Consider the following 13,828-nt stretch of genomic DNA (forward strand, 5'->3'; position numbering starts at 1 on the left):
GCCATCCCATAATAAGATGAATGGCAGTTTTAACGAGATAGGATGATGGTTGTGAAGAGGCCACTGGATTTTGCAATTAGGTTGAAGGTGAACTTTGAGACCAGTTTCCGTGGGAAGGTGGGGAGGAAGTAGCAGAGGTGACTGAGAGCTGTCCAGTAAAGACCAAGGAACTGCCCTGGTGCTTGAGGAGTGGTATTGGGTCAGCTTCACAGGTTAAGAGGAGGTTTATTATTCTAAGATCTAAAATGTAAGCTAAGCATATTTGAAAGTTCAGGATTAAAGGGGTTGTGGACAGGTCAGGACTGAAGATAAAAGCAGTCAGGTGTGTGTCAAGAAGCAAAGTCTTAGTTCAGCCTGCCAGTGCACGTCTGCAAGTCCCTGCCCTGGGAAGCTCATGGCTCATGGCGATCCTTTACTACAGGGCAAGTTTGAATGGAGCCTAGGTTCTGTGAAAGCCTGTTTCAAAGAAAAGGCTAGAGATGACTCAGCTTGTGAAAATGCTTGCCACGTAAGTCTCACAAGCTGAGTTTGATTCCAGGATGCACAGTGGAAGGAAGAGAACCGACTCCAAAAGTTGTCCTCTGTGATCTCTGATTGCCACATGTATGCTATGGCGTATGTATGCTTACACACACACACACACACACACACACACACACACACAGACACACAAACTCCCTACTCCCTACCCCCCACCTCCACACAAGCATTCACATACAAACATCACACCACATACACACAAACACACATTCACATATACATCCCCCTACACACGCATACACACAGCACACACACAGCACACAGACACTAAAATAAAATTACTGGGCTGGTGAGATGGCTCAGTGGTTAAGAGCACTGACTGCTCTTCCAGGGGTCCTGAGTTCAATTCTCAGCAACCACTTGGTGGTTCATAACCATCTGTAGTGGGATCTGGTGCCCTCTTCTGATGTGTCTGAAGACAGCTGCAGTGTACTCAATAAAATTTAAAAAAGAAAAAGAAAAAAAGAAAGAAAGAAAGAAAGAAAGAAAGAAAGAAAGAAAGAAAGACCAAACAAGTAAAAGAAAATTATCTTTTTTTTGTTTGTTTGTTTTTTTCAAGACAGGGTTTCTCTGTGTAGTCCTGGCTGTCCTGAAACTCACTCTGTAGACCAGGCTGGCCTTGAACTCAGAAAACTGCCTGCCTCTGCTCCCCACGTGCTGGGAAGAAAATTATTTTTAAAAGCAACAATAAAATAAAACAAAACAAAACAGAAAAGTCTCAAGAGCTGAGTCCAGTAGTGTATACCTGTAATTCCAGCATTGTCGAGGCTCAATCCAGAGGACTAAGTTTGATTAATCCTTTCTATTCATAAAAAATAAACAAACCCCCTCACACCTTGGGAGGATAGCAAACTGTTTAAGGCAGTTGAGCAGCAGCAAGAAACAAGTATCTGCAGGGAGGCCTATTTCCCTCTTTGCAGCAAAGCCGGAAGCACCATGCTGGCTGCTTTCCAAGGTGTCCTCTGATCACCCCACTTCCTGGTTCTTGCTGCCTGTGTTTTACCCTCCAATGTTGAACTGAGGCTGAACCGTGTGATTGGTATATGGTAGAAACTATGTGTCGTGCATTTGAATAATGTTCTCACAAAATAGGTGCTGAAATCCTAGCCTCTAGCACCACAGAATGTGACCTTATTTAGAAAGAGGGTCATTAAGGACCGAAGCAATTGAGTTCAAATGAAGTGACTGGGGGTGGACCGTGCTCTGACAAGGCTGTGGTCCTTTTTAAAGGGGAGAGAAATTTAGACACAAAGATAGACCTGCAGAGAAGGAAGATGACATAACACCATACTGAAAAGAGCAGCCATTTGCTTGGAATGCTGAAATCTACAAGCCAGGAACATTAAGGATTGTCAACATATACCACCAGCTAGGAAGAGGCAAGGGAAGGCCTTCCCCAGGGCTGTCGGAGGGGAAGGACCCTCCAGACACTTTCAGTTTTGGCTTGTAGCCGCCAGAACTGCTTGTTGGTTGTTGTTTGAATCCACAGTGTTGGTGCCCTAGGAAGGGGAATACACTAAGTCACAGTGCATGAGGACATTGTTCCTGGAATTAGAACACAGTCACTGCAGCTTCTGTCTCAGATGCACTGTCTCCTAGAAGGCACCCTCTGTGGACAGCCAGCTATGACATAGCGGAGACACTCAGGTGGTTTACAGAAAGGCCCACGTGGAAGAGAAGTGATCAACAGTGAATGGCCAGCCAGGACTGAGGTGCGCGCATATTCTGGGTGAGCCTGGAAGCAGATTTCACTCTAAATGGGGAACTTGGGTGAGAACACTTCAAGCCAGAACCACCCGAGTCACTCCTGAGTTCTTCCTGAGTCATAGGTAGAGGAGCGAGACGTAGAGCGGCTGATGTGAACAATCCAGCAGTGAGCTGGACAATGTAAACTGAAGTCCTGACAGCCAATCAGGTGGCAGTTAACCCTGAGGCCTATGAGCTGGGGATTCGAGAGTCTGTTTCTTCTAGGAAGGTACTCTGTATTTGCTATGTGTCAAAATGACTCTTTCCTTTTTAAAAAAGAATTATTTTTCTATTTTATGTATATGAGTACACTGTAGCTGTCTTCAGACACACCAGAAGAGTCAGTCCCATTACAGATGGTTGTGAGCCACCATGTGGTTGCTGGGATTTGAACTCAGAACCTCCAGAAGAGCAGTCAGTGCTCTTAACTGCTGAGCTATCCCTCCAGCCCAAAATGACTCTTTTTTTTTTTTTTGGTTTTTTCGAGACAGGGTTTCTCTGTGTAGCCCTGGCTGTCCTGGAACTCACTTTGTAGACCAGGCTGGCCTCGAACTCAGAAATTCGCCTGCCTCTGCCTCCCAAGTGCTGGGATTAAAGGCGTGCGCCACCATGCCCGGCTTCCGAAATGACTCTTTTAAATTAGAGTAAAATGTGGGACAGAGGGAAAAGCTAAAGCAATAGTTGAAATTGATGTTGGGATGGTAGTATAGCTCATTTGCTAGAGTATGTGCTTAGCAGGTGGAAATTCTGGCTCTGATCCCTAGCGTGGAATAAACCAAGTCTCGGGGACCTATGCCTGTAAACTCAGTACTCTGGAGGCAGAAGCCGGAGAATTATGAATTCAAGGACAGACTGGAGAGATGACTTAATCAATCAAATGGCCTTGATTCATAGCAAAAATTAACACCAAACACTATGCATGGCTCTGCAAAGAATTTGAGTTTTGTCAACAACTTCTGAATTAGGTGGAATTACTGCTGTCTGTCTCTGTTTAAGATGATGTTTCTTTTCTTTTTCCTACCTGTCTGTCTGTCTGTCTGTCTGTCTATCCTATCTATCTCTTATTTTCTGTTTAATTTTTTTTTTCCGAGACAGGGTTTCTCTATGTCGTCCTGGCTGTCTTGGGACGCTCTCTATAGAATAGGGTGGCCTCAAACTCAGAAATCCACCTGCCTCTGACTCCCCAGTGCTGGGATTAAAGGCATTCGCCACCTTGTCTGCTAAGAAAGTATTTTCAGGCTCCCTAATTCTAACCTCTGTTCTCCCATTCTCTGCAGAGTATGTGGTATTTCTTCCTTGGTTTCAATCCTTTAAAGAGGCTCTGCTTATCTGAATTTCTGCCACCACCCAGACTTCTCTGGCCTTATTGATAAGGACACTGAAAATTTGTCAGTGCTGGTTTCTGTTTGGATTCCCAGGGCCCCTTTCGTGCACAGGTCATGTGGTGTCCTGTTGCTGCTTTTGTGACAGGGCCTAGGAAATCAGAGAAATGGGGAATAGGAACAGTTGGGCAGAAAGATTATTTTCTACTCTCAAACATCTTAGAACACTTCTGTGGGAGACAGGAGGTCCTGAGATTGTAATGTCCTTAGCATGGTGCGTTTATATAATGGCTTAAGAGTTGGCAGCTGCCAATCAGGAGGGTTGGGAGGAAGTACTTAGGCACCCTCAACAGATATTTTTTTTTCTTTGTCAGTGTTAAAGTTGTTTCCTATGACTGTCTTTTTTTGTTTGTTTGTTTGTTTTGTTTTTTTGAGACAGGGTTTCTCTCTGTATAGCCCTGGCTGTCCTGGAACTCACTTTGTAGACCAGGCTGGCCTCGAACTCAGAAATCCACCTGCCTCTGCTTCCCGAGTGCTGGGATTAAAGGCATGCGCCACCACGCCCGGCTTCTTCTTTTTTTTTTTTTTAAAGATATTTATTTTATGTGTATGAGTATACTGGTGTGTCTTCAGACACACCAGAAGAGGGCATTGGATCCCATTACAGATGGTTACGAGCCACCATGTGGTTACTGGGAATTGAACTCTGAACCTCTGGAAGAGCAGTCAGTGTTAACCTCTGAGCCATTTCTCCAGCCCCCCTATGACTGTCTTAGCTGGGCCTCAGACAAATCTGTGTGAGGAGACAAGACAGAGCCAGAAGAGAAAGTTAGGCAGATGACAGTTTACATGCTTTTTGAGTACAGCAGTTCTCCAAGCCCTTTCTAACAATCTGTACTCCTCATCAGACCATTTAAATCAATATTTCTGCCAGTAGGGATCCAGGTGGCAGGATGCTGTAAATATAGCAAGAGTGACGTCATATGAGAACCACCTCAGCAGGTGGTTTGGCCACTGTGTGAACACCAGTGAGTGTTCTTACACGAACCCAGATGGAAGAACAGATGTGTGGGCTGCTGCAGGGTGGCATGCTATGCAGTTACACAGCATGCTGGTTAGGTTTTGTTTTCTTGACACAAACTAGATTCATTTGGGAAGAGGGAACCTTAACGGAGAAGATGTTTCCGCCACCATATTGGGCTTTAGGCAAGTCTGTGGGGTATTAACATGCTAATTAATAGTGGATATGAGAGAGCCTAGCCCCACTGTAGGCGGTGACCCCCCCAGACAGGTGGTTCTGGGTTGTTTAAGAAAGAAGACTGAGCAGGGTCTCAAGAGCAAGTCAGTGTAGAACTGGAGGCCAATACTGGGTTCCTCCACTATTCTCTGAATGTTTTCCAAGCCACCTCCGTTGTGACTGAGAAATATGCTCTAAACTCCTAAGTATTTTCAAATTTCTTGTATGTGAATGATTACAACTTTAACCTACAGAAGCAAGTTTTCCCGGACGAGTAATGGTCTTTGCTTCAGTTCCAGCCCTGACTTCTTTTCATGATGGACAGACAGACTCTGAACTGTAATAAACCCTTTCTCTCCCAGGTTGGTTTTAGTTAGTGTTTTATTACATTTATAAAAGCAAACTAAGACACACAGTAAAAAACTAAAAAAAAAACCCTACACTCTAAAACAATAATAGTAAATATATAGTCATTTAGTTATCAAGTATTATGTACTGCACAGTACTGTGTGTTCTCTCTGGCCGGCTGAAGGACAGGCTTGTTTACACCGGAGACCATTGCCACAAACATGAGGAATGCATTATGCTGAGATGCTGTCCTGGTCACACTGTCATTAGGCAATAGGAAATTTCAGCTCTGTTGTGTGATGTTTCCTGGGGGCAAGAAAAAGGAACATCTTGTTACCTAAGGGAGAGGACATCTGTGGACCAAAGAAAGGAGTCCACTCAGCTCCAGCTTGGTGAGCCCATGAGTTTGCTGGGGTTACTTACAGGGCTTTGGGCGAGTCAAAGGCAGCGCACCAGCAAGCTCTCTTCCCAGTAATCATTCACTGCTGCTATGGCTTCTGGGAGGAGCCTTCCTCAGTCTTCCACGCAGGAATGCTGATAGGCCTGACTCCCAGAGGCTCTGTGGTTGGTCAACAGCTGCTCTGATTCAAGATGGGGATGTCCAATCTGGGGGAAACAGTTTTACAATAATCAGAGAGGACCATCTGCAAATGATGTGGTCTACCGTCGACAGAAATGAAATGTCTGTATTGAATGACTCTAGAGACGTTGCTATTTTAAACATCATTCAGGCATTTAAATAAAATCAGTATTTAATAAGTAAAAGATGGGCTTATAGGGTGAATCAGAATTCTGAGTCAGAAACAGAATCTCTCTCTCTCTCTCTCTCTGTCTCTCCTCAGACAGTGTTTCACCTCCGGCTAACCCTGAACTCACTACATAGAGTAGGCCACTTCCTCCCTCTGCTCCCAAACACTGGGATTAAAAACATACCTATCCAGTCTCCAAACGCTGACACCATTGCATACACTAGCAAGATTTTGCTGAAAGGACCCTGATATAGCTGTCTCTTGTGAAACTATGCCGGGGCCTAGCAAACACAGAAGTGGATGCTCACAGTCAGCTATTGGATGGATCACAGGGCCCCCAATGGAGGAGCTAGAGAAAATACCCAAGGAGCTAAAGGGATCTGCAACCCTATAGGTGGTACAACATTATGAACTAACCAGTACCCCGGAGCTCTTGACTCTAGCTGCATATGTATCGAAAGATGGCCTAGTCGGCCATCACTGGAAAAAGAGGCCCATTGGACTTGCAAACTTTATATGCCCCAGTACAGGGGAACACCAGGGCCAAAAAGTGGGAGTTGGTGGGTAGGGGAGTTGGGGGGGGGAGGGAGGGTATGGGGGACTTTTGGGATAGCATTGGAAATGTAAATGAGGAAAATACCTAAAAACAAAACAAAACAAAAAACAAAAAAACAAAAAAAAACCCCCATACCTATCCATCATGCCTGGCTACAGTAAGCTTTCTTACCAACTCCTAACACCTTCAGGGAGGGTGTAACCTGATTTCTGGGGAGAGGAAGGCAGCTAGCAGGTCTGTGATGGACAATAAATGTTCCTAATCTGTGATCTCTGTATCTCTTTTCCTCTACTACATATATGTTATTTGTTTGAATATCTTTGGAAAGGATGCCCTTGCCCCTAAGGAATGACATGGGGAAAATATTTATCCAAAAGAAAGTATATAAATAGTTACTCCCTCTCCCCCCAGACATTTCTGGGATGACACAAAAGTTTTTTTTTTTTTGTTTGTTTGATTTTTTGAGACAGGGTTTCTCTGTGTAGTCCTGGCTGTCCTGGACCTCACTTTGTAGACCAGGCTGGACTCGAACTCAGAAATCTGCCTGCCTCTACCTTTAGTGCTGGGACTAAAGGCGTGCGCCACCACGCCGGGCACCAAAAGTGATTTTTCAGTGTGGTGTACATGATTGGCTTTTTTTTTTTTTTTTTTTTTTGGTTTTTCGAGACAGGGTTTCTCTGTATAGCCCGGGCTGTCCTGGAACTCACTTTGTAGACCAGGCTGGCCTCGAACTCAGAAATCCGCCTGCCTCTGCCTCCCGAGTGCTGGGATTAAAGGCGTGCGCCACCACGCCCGGCCATGATTGTTTTTTTTAACACGTGTGTGGAGTCAAGTGTGTGTGTGTGTGTGTGGCAAAGGTTAAGTTCATTTGTCTTTCTCAACCACTCTCCATCTTATATATTAGGGTCTTTTATTTCATCTCAGAAGTCATTTTTTTGTAGTTCAGCTAGCCAGCTTGCTCCTGGGACCGCATGCTTGGGTTACAGGTGGGCTGCCATATTGGCCTGACACTTATGTAGGTGCTGGGATTCAAACTCCTGATCTGATTTAGCATCCCTCTTAACTCCTAAGTCCTCTCTAGTGAGCTCTTAACAATTTTAATTAACAAATATATATTTTATTTTAAATCCATCTTTAATTCCTCACACCAAAGATAACTACTTTTTTGTTTGTTTTTGTTTCTTCGAGACAGGGTTTCTCTGTGTAGCCCTGGCTGTCCTGGAACTCACTTTGTAGACTAGGCTGGCCTCGAACTCAGAAATCCGCCTGCCTCTGCCTCCCAAGTGCTGGGATTAAAGGTGTGCGCCACCACGCCCGGCGTAAATGAATTTTTAAAAGAAACAGGTGATTTTTGAAAAGCCTGGGCTTCTTGGTAATCTTCGAGGGACCTAAGAAAAAGTTTAAATACATCTTTTCCTATCCAAAGAAGTGTCCCAGTGTATCCTGTCGTGCCAACTGAACGAACGTTTCTATTCCTCCCACCACCCACTGCGCTCGCCAGGGTCTCGGTAAGGAAACCCCGCCCCACTAGAACTTCCGGCTCCCCGGAACCTTCTGTCCTCCGCTCCCAGTGGGCGGTCCCCGAGCTTCTGGCGCCGCCCCGGAAGTGACGCCAGGACGTCCCTTCCATTTTGTGCAACGTCCGAGCTGCTAAGTGCGTCAGTTGTCGAGAGACTGTAGAGGAGTTGAGTTCGTGTGTGTGTGTGTGTGTTGTGTGTGTGTTTGTGTAGGGAGGCAGACAGCTCCGTCGCAGACTACGGACCTCTCCGGGGTCTCAGCCGCCAAAGACCCCGTCCGGTAGGTGAGTGGCACGCTTTGAGGGCAAGGCTTCTCGGATCGAGGCTTCTTCATGGCCGCTCGGGTCGCAAGTGGCCGGGGCTTCGCTCTTTGCGGAGGACGGCGACTCAGAGAGCGCAGTTGATTTGAGGTGGGCGCTGGGGCACGTCTCCCTGTGGGTGTTGCGTGAGGGGGACACGAGGCGGAAGGGCGGGCGTGGGGAGGGCGTTTGTGTCGGGAAGTAGCGCGCCCCTCCCTGCCGCCCTTAATGGCTCTCATCGAGGCCCTGACGCCGGGGAGCCGGCCTGGCCCAGGGCAGGTAGGGTTTTCCCCATGGGCTGGCGCAGGCGCTGCGCTCCGGGCCCCGGGCTTGCCCGCGTTTCGGGGGGCACGCAGCTCGGCTCGCTTCGCTCCTCCCCCCCACCCCGCCGCATACTTCGGCCGTCGCCATTTTGTGCTGCGAACGCGCCCCGTCGCCCACTGCGCAGGCTCGGTGGTGGCGTCGCGAGATTCCGGCTTGTGACGCGCGGGGAGGCCGCGACGTGGGCGCGGCCGGCTGCTATTGGACCAGGCCTGGCGGAGGGCGGGCTCGGCTCCGCCCGCATTTCTCGGCCTGGCCTTAACTGCGGCAGATGGGAGGGGAGCCCCGGGATCCGGGGACAGCGTGTGCGGCTGCGCAGTCTAGAAAGGTGGCTAGTGGGCGATTCGGTGGGCTGCCGTGTGGAACCCGGGAAGGGGGTCGTTTGGAGAGTTAAGTTTTAACTTGCATATTTGAATGTAGGGGTCGTGAACGACTTAAAAGGTACATGGTGACCTTGTTAGTAGAGTTGGTAAACGTTTTTAGGGTGTGTTTGACTGCTTGACTGAACATCCCCCCCTTCCCCCCCCCCCCGTGTCATTCATTGATATTGTCTCGATTCAATTACTGCCTAACAGGAAACACTAGCCGGGCATCATGAGTGGCTGTCGAGTGTTCATTGGGAGACTAAATCCAGCAGCGAGGGAGAAAGATGTGGAAAGATTCTTCAAGGGTTACGGACGGATCCGCGATATTGACTTGAAAAGAGGTTTTGGTTTTGTGGTAAGTACTTGAAACTGAGTTGAATTATCTGTGGAGAAGTTAGGTAGCTTTGTGATGGTGGCACATGCCTTTGATCTCTGGCGCTTGGGAGGCAGGGGCAGGCTGATCCACGGAGAAACCCTGTCTCCAAAAAAAACCAAAAAACAAAGTGGGTAGAGCTTTTGTGATGAGCATGGACTCTGAGTCCATGTGAAGTGTTTTCCTAGAAAGATGTTAGAAGTGGCCAAGAGGCAGTGGCTTCTGTTAAGAATTTAAAGTAACTGCTGGCTGGAGACTGCTGGCTGGAGTTGATTCTCAGTCACCCCTAGCTTAGGGTTATAGTATCTGAGTGTAAGGTATATCTTAACACTTTTTTTTTTTTTTGAGACAGGGTTTCTCTGTAGCGCTGACTGTCCTGGAACTCACTTTGTAGACCAGGCTGGCCTCAAACTCAGAAATCCACCTGCCTCTGCCTCCTGAGTGCTAGGATTAAAGGCATGCACCACCACACCCGGCTTCCATGATCTTAATATGCTGTAGAATGTATGCATGTCCAAAAGCTCTACTGAGTGTCTTACTGCTACGTTTTAGGAATTTGAGGACCCAAGGGATGCAGATGATGCTGTTTATGAACTTGATGGGAAGGAACTTTGCAGTGAAAGGTAAGCATGATGGGTTTGTAACTAGTTCTCCCAGGGAAGTAGAGCAGAGTAGACATTGGCAGTGCATCAGTGCTCTCATGTGTAGTGTGTGAATGCTTTTTATACCTCTTTGTAGGGTGACGATTGAACATGCTCGGGCTCGGTCTCGAGGTGGAAGAGGTAGAGGACGATACTCCGACCGTTTTAGCAGTCGCAGACCTCGAAATGATAGACGGTATGTGGTTTGGCTGTTACGTTTGGGATAGGGTCCGTTAGCATTAAATGGTTCTCAGACTAGTTAAGTCTAGTTAGTCCACATGCTGAGAACCCAGAAACTTGATGGAATCACTATCTTGGCTTAAACTTGTCACACAGCATTTGACATTGTGGCATAGCATCTGACACTGAATGCTTATTTTTCTTTCTTTAGAAATGCTCCACCTGTAAGAACAGAAAACCGACTTATAGTTGAGAATTTATCCTCAAGAGTCAGCTGGCAGGTTTGTTGAAATACAGTTTTGAGATGTTTTTTAATGTGGCATTTAAAAGTGTTAATGGGTAGTTAATGTTTTATTAATATATATCTTATTAAATGCTTTATCTTAAATTAATTTAATTGAACTATAATTTTAAACTTTAGTTAAATGTAACTGGGGGATGTTTCAGATTTTAATATTAGTGATCAAATGTAAATGTTTTGAGGTTATTTTTTTCATGTTTTTTAAAATCAATTTTAACCAAATATTAAACCCTTTATTTGCCAGCCTATCTGTGTCGTTGGCCTTATGACGAGGAGTGCCTGTGGGTTATCCTAATCGTTGTCTTGGTCACTCTTGGTTGGGCCTGGTTGACTTTGCCAGTCAGCTCCTACAGTGATCAGTTGGCCACCTCTAGATCTGTGTTTGCCGGTCTAGACGTAATCGGTGCACTTACTTGAAGTGCCGGGTTGCAGCGATCCCAGAACCGTTGATAACGTGATCTGATCCCTAAGTTGAGAGCTGTCTTCCTGTAACGCTTCCGAATAAGAGGTCCTGGTCGAAAGAGTTGAAAGATACGAAATTAGTTGGTCGTTGGAATCCTGATCGCAGTAAAGTGGTCCTTGGTAACTGCACAAGAGTAAAACATGTCTGCATCGCCAGTAGTCTGCTAATAGGGAGGGCTGTGCGATTAAAGGCTTCCATCGATTGGGTAGTATCCTTCAAGTGGGTGGCGAAGAGCCAGTCGGGCCTATGTCATGAAGGTTTCTCCGACCGCTTAATGGTTTGCTGCTTGACTAGCCTAGGGAAATGTTAATAAAGGTAAAGTAAAATTTTTTAATGACATATGGGGCACAAAATAACTGGTGTCTTTGTAAATGTTGTTTTATTTTTCTTTATTTTTTTATTTTTTTAAAATATAAAACTAGTCTTTAAAGGATGTACTGTTCCTTTTTGGTTTTTTTTTTTTTGTTGTTTGTTTTGTTTTTTGTTTGTTTTTTCCCCCTTTTGTACTGAGCTCAGTTAGACTAATATTATAATGTTAAAAATTGGAATGCCCTCTAGCATTTTGCTTAAAAGCAATATGCTATTTGCTTATTTCGTGCCCTGGCATAATTTTTGAATTCTGATAGAATACAAGTGTGGTATATGCCATGTTTGTACTTTATCTAACACCTTCTCTTCCAGTAGTCTTGTTTATACCATGTGGTTGTTTGTGTGCCACTTTTCCCTTTCTCTCCTTAACATAATTGTCTTGTGTTAAGGATCTCAAAGATTTCATGAGACAAGCTGGGGAAGTAACCTTTGCGGATGCACATCGACCTAAACTAAATGAAGGGTAAGCATGTCCTGGAGTTGGGAGCCTTTTAATTAATTACCTTGGGAATTTTAATGTGGCATTGCTACGATCTAAAATTTGCATGTGCTTGATTTTGGCGGTTTGGGGGAGCAAGACTATCACAAGGGACTGTTGATAATAGGCACCTGCAACATTCCACAGTACATAGGGGGCACCCCACAGAATTGTGCTGTATATATCAGAAATGACTTAAAACAGCAATAACAGCGGGGATAAACTTAGCTTATCTTGATCTGTGTAGGTGGTCTACAAGGCTATTGGATTTATAACCTTTAAAGGGATTTTTTTTTTCCTTCCATTTTAGGGTAGTTGAGTTTGCCTCTTATGGTGACTTAAAGAATGCTATTGAGAAACTTTCTGGAAAGGAAATTAACGGGAGAAAAATCAAATTAATTGAAGGCAGCAAAAGGCACAGGTACTCTTTCGTTTATATTTTTAAGCCAAAAGTTTTACTTGCTGGCTTTTAGAGCCCTGTCATACAGGTTAATGTTTGTTTTCTCTCTTTCCTTCTTGCCAATTTTTCATAGCAGGTCAAGAAGCAGGTCACGATCTCGGACCAGGAGTTCCTCTAGGTCCCGTAGCCGATCCCGTTCACGCAGGAGCAAGTCTTACAGCCGATCAAGGAGCAGGAGCCGGAGCCGGAGCAAGTCCCGTTCTGGCAGTAGGTCTCCTGTGCCCGAGAAGAGCCAGAAGCGTGGTTCTTCAAGTAGATCCAAATCTCCAGCATCTGTGGATCGCCAGAGGTCCCGGTCCCGGTCCAGGTCCAGATCAGTTGACAGTGGCAATTAAACTGTAAATAACTTGCCCTGGGGGCCTTTTTTTTAAAAAAAACAAAACAAATTCCCAAACCATACTTGCTAAAAGTTCTGGTAAGTATGTGCTTTTCTGTGGGGTGGGATTTGGAGGGGGTTGGGCTGGATTTCTTTGTAGATGTGGACCACCAAGGGGTTGTTGAAAACTAATTGTATTAAATGTCTTTTGATAAGCCTTCTGCTCACACTTTTGTGACTGTCTGAAGTATATAGTTTGTGTATATTGATAGAGCTCTTTTATAACTAAAGCATTTAATTTTTTGTACTAGAAAAACTTTTGAATATTTTAGTTCATTGTTCAGATATGTTAACTCAAGATTAGTTTAATTACTTAAACTAATGAATAGTTTTGGACACTTTAAAAGAGCTCTAAATTTGCTTGTATATAAAGGCTTAATATGAGTTTTACTTGTTAGGGTCAAGGGTGTCTTCTTGCCCATTAACAGCTGTAGATAGACATTAAAGTAAAGCAGCTGTTTGTTATTGATAATAAAATACTAAGTATTATAAAACTGTTTTTGGTCTGTTTCTCTCAAGTTCTGTATTATTCTGTCACATTTGTGTATTTTAAGTTAAAAACTACACATGTAGAACCCTGAAGTGTGAGCTTTTTAAAGTATTTTATTTTGCTATTTGAAGCTAGTGAAGGAGCCTGCAAATGGAACTAAGTTGAGTGACAGTTCCTTGTATTCCTTCAATTCTTTTCCTGTTGCCACTGGACTTGAATTACCATCAGGTTACTAACCCTAAACAGAAATGGCAATGGTTTGGTAAACACATAAGATCCAGTGCAAGTTTTCTTGTCAGATATAACACAGTTGGGATGGTCATAAATGTAATTTCTCAATGATTGAAGGCATGAGAGATCTTTACATGCTGGTTTTAGTTCTGAGATACGTGACCATATGTTTTATTTAGGTTTTTAAAGGTGTGTGTGTGTGTGTGTGTGTGTGTGTGTGTGTAGTCCTGGATATCCTGGAACTCAATTTGTAGAATAGGGTGGCTTTTTCTTCCAGTTGCTGAGATATAGGTGTGCGCCACCACCATCTGGCTAATTTGTGAGTGTATGTTACCAGAGGAATTTGAAAAATTTCTATCATGGGTGTCTTGGCTGCATGTATGTATGTGCATCAGTTGCAAGAAAGCCAGAAGGTGGTGTGGAATTCCCTAGAACTAGAGTTAGACCATTATTAACTGCCATGTGG

At 44.8% G+C, this 13,828-nt stretch overlaps 1 protein-coding gene across 5 annotated transcripts; it reads left to right on the plus strand.

The window, feature by feature from the left end:
- The first annotated feature begins 8,117 nt into the window (after positions 1–8,117).
- Positions 8,118–13,135, plus strand: Srsf5 (serine and arginine rich splicing factor 5). 5 transcript variants are annotated; one of them, XM_021179573.3, is made up of 8 exons: positions 8,118–8,299; positions 9,211–9,355; positions 9,926–9,996; positions 10,112–10,210; positions 10,406–10,475; positions 11,717–11,790; positions 12,116–12,226; positions 12,339–13,135. In XM_021179573.3, exons 2-8 carry the CDS (start codon positions 9,230–9,232, stop codon positions 12,598–12,600), a joined length of 813 nt encoding a protein of 270 aa, XP_021035232.1. In that variant the 5' UTR covers positions 8,118–8,299; positions 9,211–9,229; the 3' UTR covers positions 12,601–13,135. The 5 variants fall into 5 exon arrangements, with proteins under 5 accessions (XP_021035232.1, XP_021035237.1, XP_021035234.1 ...); XM_021179578.3 differs by having other exon boundaries at positions 12,342–13,135; XM_021179575.3 differs by having other exon boundaries at positions 8,118–8,295.
- Positions 13,136–13,828: the final 693 nt, after the last annotated feature.

Source organism: Mus caroli, unplaced genomic scaffold, assembly GCF_978045245.1.
Source record: "Mus caroli unplaced genomic scaffold, Mus_caroli_1 scaffold_14, whole genome shotgun sequence".
In the NCBI taxonomy this organism is placed as follows: Eukaryota; Metazoa; Chordata; class Mammalia; order Rodentia; family Muridae; genus Mus; species Mus caroli.

What these genes read in the sequence shown, in the direction of transcription:
- Srsf5 (XM_021179573.3), top strand. Translation starts at nt 9,230, where the DNA reads ATGAGTGGCTGTCGAGTGTTCATTGGGAGACTAAATCCAGCAGCGAGG. An exon ending in AAAGAGGTTTTGGTTTTGTG is followed by an intron (nt 9,356 to 9,925) that starts GTAAGTACTTGA and finishes GCTACGTTTTAG; the next exon opens with GAATTTGAGGACCCAAGGGA. An exon ending in AGACCTCGAAATGATAGACG is followed by an intron (nt 10,211 to 10,405) that starts GTATGTGGTTTG and finishes TTCTTTCTTTAG; the next exon opens with AAATGCTCCACCTGTAAGAA.